This window comes from Myotis davidii, unplaced genomic scaffold (genome assembly GCF_000327345.1).
Source record: "Myotis davidii unplaced genomic scaffold, ASM32734v1 scaffold592, whole genome shotgun sequence".
Lineage (NCBI taxonomy): Eukaryota > Metazoa > Chordata > Mammalia > Chiroptera > Vespertilionidae > Myotis > Myotis davidii.
This window is the reverse complement of record NW_006284844.1, coordinates 2,278,722-2,284,668: the sequence shown is the minus strand read 5'-3', so window position 1 is coordinate 2,284,668 and position 5,947 is coordinate 2,278,722. Positions and strand designations below refer to the sequence as shown.

General features: G+C 43.6%; 1 protein-coding gene across 1 annotated transcript in view; it reads left to right on the top strand.

The window, feature by feature from the left end:
* Positions 1–685: 685 nt before the first annotated feature.
* Positions 686–5,947, top strand: part of LOC102763642 (prostaglandin F synthase 1) — a 21,817-nt gene continuing 16,555 nt past the window's right edge. Inside the window, exon 1 of the mRNA XM_015558382.1 lies at positions 686–1,054. Coding sequence (XP_015413868.1) covers positions 968–1,054 — 87 coding nt within the window. The 5' untranslated portion in view covers positions 686–967. The remainder of the gene's footprint in view (positions 1,055–5,947) is intronic.

Here is a 5,947-nt window from a genome sequence, read left to right as displayed (position 1 = left end):
TCAGACAATTATTTTCTTGCCAAAAAGATTAAAAGAAAATGACACAGAGAATCAGAAGGTGGAGTGAGGTTTTGTTATGGGGCAAAAGATAATGAAATTGGGGGCTGGGGTTCCTAAGGAATTTTCTTATGTGTACTGGAGACCAGGCATTGAGCTCATTTCAAGAAATTCTGTATAAAGTCTTTGTTGATGGCATTTTGTTGTTAATCCTGATCCCAGGACATTTTTTTTCTACATTGATTTTTTAGAGAGATTGGAAGGGAGGGAGGGAATGAGGGAGAGAGAGAGATAGATAGATAGATAGATAGAGAGAGAGAGAGAGAGAGAGACTGATATGAGAGAGACACCTTGATTGGTTTGGTTGCCCCTGCCTCTATCTACATACCTTCATGGCCCGAAGGGTCTGAGGATGAACTTGAAACCCAGGTATGTGCCCTTGACTGGAATCAAATCTGAGACCCTTCAGTGCATGGGCTGACACTGTAACTGTTGAGAAACAACGGCCAGGGCTAACTGGTATTTTTGACCAAATGAAGGGTGAGGAACTTAACTAAGGTGCTATAGCAGAATGAGTGTTTAGAGATGACCAGCCTAGTGACTATTGTGCATCTTGTAGAGTAAGTCTGCTGTGACTATCAAGTACAACTTGACATGGTTAATTGTGTGTTGTTGTTTTTTAACTTAGGAGCCCAGGGTGAGCAATGCTGGAGAGACAGTCCCAACTCCTGTAGTGTGCGTGACATTTATATACTCTTTTTTTCTCTTTCTGGGATCTGAGCCTGCCCAGACCTGGAAGAAGTACAAAGTGATTAATTGGTTTCCTTGTGGAATCTGGGCAGTGGCAATCCCAGCCCCTCCTCACTGGTGGTTGGCAGAAATAAATGAAGCTGGAGCCGCGCCTTCCATTTGGCTTGCAGTCAGGAAAAGGAAGGAAAGCCAGCCAGCTTAGCCAGGACTGTAAACGGAGATGGACCCCAAACGTACTCACTCTGTGAAACTGAATGATGGGCACTGCATGCCTGTGCTTGGATTTGGCACTCTTGCTTCGGAAGGTGTAAGTCAAACCAGGGGACCAGCGGGTTAAATGCAAACAGCCCTACCAGGGCCTAGTACATGCAGGGGTTAGGTGGGTGAAGGGGGGCGGGGGGTTGGAGGGACTCATGTGGCCTCCATTTCACCACCTCTGGCTTTGTACTCAGTGGGAGGATGAGCTGTTGCCTCTGAGGAGTCAAGAGTCAGAGGCGATAATTCTGAAGGTGGATTATATTATTATTATTATTGTTACTGTTATGGTTATTTAATGTATATGGAATGCTTACCATGTATTTTAAGTACTTTACATGCATTATCTTTAATTCCTCAATAACTAGCCCAGGTAAGTGCTATGCCTCTTCTCATTTCTAACTTGTTTAATTCTAAGCTTGGCTGTGCTTCCTGGACCCATCTCCCCCTCAGTCAGAGTCACTCTGAGCTTTGTTAGAACCCCTGCTGGGCAGAGTGCCAGGAGGAGGGGACAATTAACATGATGCTTCTGGCAGCTTTGTTGTGGGTTTGTGGGACTGGAAGTATTTCCCACTGAATTTCTGTCATTGAAACCTTGGTCCTACAAGGAGCCATTATCATTCTAGTGTTAGGCATCCAGAAAGGAAGCCTGAGAAGCACAGTAACAGTGAAGACAGAACTGTGCTTCTCATTAGATGTGTTATCCACATGTCTCCATAGTGTATGGTAAAGCACTTAGTATCCAACTCTGGTCATGGTGAGGTAGTGGCAGTTTTGGGGTTGCTAGGGAGGGATTGCCCCCATAAATGACAGAGGTAAAGCCATTCCATCTTGGTAGAGCTATGACATTAAATATCAATCACCAATAACCCTGAGACAGGGAAGTTTGTTTGCAATGACATAATTATCCATGTCTCCACTGTTATAGCTTCAGCACAAGGCATATCTTACATACATTATATTCAACTTTTATTACTCTCATTAAAGACAGAGAATAGGACAAAAGATCCCATAATCCCCTCACAAGAATAAAAGTAACATGTGCCTGGCTGGTGTGCTCAGTGGACTGAGCATCGCCCCATGCACCAAGAGGTCACTGGTTAGATTCCTGGTCAGGGCACATGTCTGGTTGCAGCTACTGATAGATGCCCGGTCAGGGGCAGCTGATGGATGTTTCTATCTCTCTCCTGCTCTCCTTTCCTCTCTCTCTAAAATCAATAAAAACATGTTTTAAAATAGAAGTAACATGTGCATCTGCTTAGTGAGTACAAAAAGTACAAAGTAAAATATATAGAATCTTCTTTTGCATACTAATCAGAGTTCTTTTTGTAAAAGCAACTCCCCCAACCTTATTGGCAATTTACTGCAAGTCAGGTCAGGGACAAGAAGTAGGGCCCAGCCCTAGCTGGTTTGGCTCAGTGGATAGAGGGTCGGCCTGTGGACTGAAGTTTGTGGGCTTCATTCCAGTCAAGGGCATATACCTTGGTTGCAGGCTTGATTCCCTGCTCTGCTGGGGCATGTACGGGAGGCAACCAGTCAATGTGCCTCTCTAGCATCAATGTTTCTCTGTCTCTCTCTCTTCCTTCTACGCTCTCTAAAAATCAATGAAAACATCTTGGGGTAAGGGCTAATAACAACAAAAAGTATGGTCCAGCATCCATGCATGTGACTTCTTTTGTTCAGTCAAGTGTGTTTTTTGGAAGCGTGCAAACTCAGTGTCTCAGATTTAGTCATTAGGCATTGACCATTGGCCATCTGAGGCAGGCCTTATACATACCCTGCTGACTTGCCCAAAGGCAGTGCCTGAGTGGTGAGGGGAGGAGCAGCCGCCAGCTCTCTGGGCACCTCCTGCACCCACTTGCTCTTATTATAGATTTTTTTGATTTGACTCAGGTGTCCTGTCCTCTCACTCCTTTCACAGCATTTCTGATGCTGACCAAAAGTCAGCTTCATGTAACCATAGCATGTAAAACCAGCATGTTGACTTAGTCACCTCAGAGGCTGAGATAAATATTAGAATGAATAAAGCAGTGTTTGGCTTGGTGGGCAGAAAGAAACAATAGTTTTTTATTTCATGTGTGTGGCTCTCAAAAGAATCCAGGTAGAATATGTAATTATTAATTAATAAATCAATTGACCTATTCCACAGTCAAGAGTAAACTTCAACTTGATATTAAAATCTATCCTAGGAGTGGAGGGAGTTTACACAGATCATAGTTCTGTTTTCCTGGCATTTAGACAATTAGATAAGGACAATGAATGCCGGGCTGAACAGCTACTAACAACGCTTATATCACTAATACCAGGGGAAGCTGAAATGTTCAGAAAGAGGGAGGCTGATGTGAGCTGGAGTATTTTGGGGAGACTTCAAGGAGAAGGTGAGCTGAACTTCAGGGAGGCTTGATGTCAGGCACAGACAATCTAATGAGCAGTGGGATTGGCTCCATTCAACTAGAAGAGGCAAGCTTCTACTGCAGTCCTTTCACAAAAGCTCTGATGCTGACCAAGGGCAGCCTCACACAGCCCCTCCCATGTGTGAAACAGAAGACACAAAGGACTAGAGACAGAAGGACAGAAAATTGCCTGGTGTAGAGAGAATGGACTTCAGCCAGAGTTCTAATATTTTCCTATGGGAAAAGGGGAATTTATTTCAAGACCTCTTTTAAAAGTTGGGCTGAGCCCTGGCCAGTGTAGCTAAGTGATTAGAGCAGTGGTTGCCAAACTGCGGCTCACGAGCCACATGTGGCTGTTTGGCCCCTTGAGTGTAGCTCTTCCACAAAATACCGACTTCTGCGCATGGGCCACGAAGTTTCAATCACACTGTACATGCGCACCCGCATGTGGTATTTTGTGGAAGAGCCACACTCAAGGGGCCAAAGAGCCACATGTGGCTCACAAGCCGCAGTTTGCCAACCACTGGGATAGAGGATCAGCCCATACATCAAAGCATTGTGGGTTTCCTTCCTGCTCAATGGCATGTACCTAGGTTACAGGTTTGATCCCTCACATGCAGGAGGCAACCAATCCATGTGTCTCTCTCACATGGATGTTTCTCTCTCTCCCTCCCTCTGCTGGAAGCCATTCCATCCTTGCTGCTTGACACAGTCGCTTCAGGGAGAAACATCTGCACAGCATATGTTCCAAGGGACCTGGTGTATATAGCATACTATTTTTAATATGTTTGCTCCCCTTCTTAGTGCTATGTGTTCTAACCAGGGCCACCTCCCCAGAAAAGGTTGTTTCCCCAGCTGGGAATGTTTCCCCAGAGTTAGGGATTAATGGGACTAGGGAAGGGAATAAATCAGTAAAACCCCCTAGTGTTACAGAAATACCAAGTACCATTTATGAGGAACTTAGACTAATACTGTCAGCAATAAATTTAGGACTTGCTAGGCCCACATCCCCAGGGGTCTACCAACCAGAGGAAGTACCAAAGCCTATACCCCTAAAAACTCGCCAACACAGGGCAGTCCCAAGGAAGATTACCAGTACGGCTAAAAGGACAACTATCAAACAGTTAAAGAAATACCGCTGCAAACAATGCAGGCAGGCTCCTTATCTAAAAATCTTACGTGAGCTATGCAAGCAGAAAGACTTAAACTAAGTGCCGGGCAGGTAGTTAATCACCATAGCTAAGAACAATCACTCTTAAGCTACATAACCTTTACTTAGGCCATAGAATAGGAAAACCTCCTTCAGGTTTTTCCTTATAGCTTAATAGTGGAGCAATAGAATAGTAACCTTAGAATAGAAATAACAAACTAGCCCTAATAATGGAACACAGAGACTAACCTTTAGAACAGAATGTAGAAACATAGACAATAGATAAGATTAAAATCAACAGAGCTAAATAGAAATAAGATTTTTAGCAAAGGTCAGGTAAGAAACTGTAAACATAAAACAAGAAACTGTAAAAGGTCAAAGGAGGACCCAAAACATACCATGATGTAACTATAGAGGCATGCTTATAGAATAAAATAATATAAATACAGTTGTAACAGGGAAATAAAAAAGAACCTGATTATGCTGATCATCTGAATGCTGTCTCCATGTCCTTCATTCTTCACTGACACCGTCCACACCTTTAGGAACCCCTGGACCGCTGGGGCTGGATCCCGGCATCCCTCTATCCCTCCCTCCTTTCCAATCACTCTGAAAAATCAATGGAAACATATCCTCAAGTTAGGGTTAGGATTAACAACAAAAAAGTTTGGATAAGATTTTTAAAATATTCATGATGCTAAACATGATAAGATTATTCATTCAGTAATATATCTATCCATAAATGCAATAACAACAAAACCAAAACTTATAACACAGACTCTCTTCACTTGCTCCAGTTGGGTCCAAGGCCTTCATAATCTTTCTTGGGTAACCACTGACAGGTCTGATCACCTGGTTATTTCACTCTTTCTTGCCTAGTGGTACTGATCTGGAACAGTGTGAGACTCTTTCTTGCCTAGTGGTACTGATAACTGGAACAGTGAGCCAAAGGTTTTTCTCCCAGGGCCGTGTCTCACGATGCCGAAGAATGTGCTCCGCAGACCAGAAGATATAAGCACAAGTGTGGAAAATTTATTACAAGCAGATTCAGACTCCCTTCATGGAGAGGGGGCACAATAAAAGGCTGCCCGTAACGCCTGGTAGTCTAGGGATATATATTTGCTACAAGCCTGCTTCCATATTTATCCATGTCATCACCTGATTGATTCCCTCAATTGTTCTTGCCAAGCAACAGACCTGAACTTTCCCTGTTTCTGTATATTCTTCTCTGTTCCTATGCTGAACTTGCTCTGTTTCTATGTGTTTGTAGACCTGGTTGCTATAGGCCCTTTCTTCTTTCCCCATGCCTCCCTCTTTGAGTCCAGAAACATTTTATTATTTCTGCTTGATTGGTTTCTGTGAGTCCCCTTTCTGATTAGGAGACCCCAACTTGCTGTTGGGA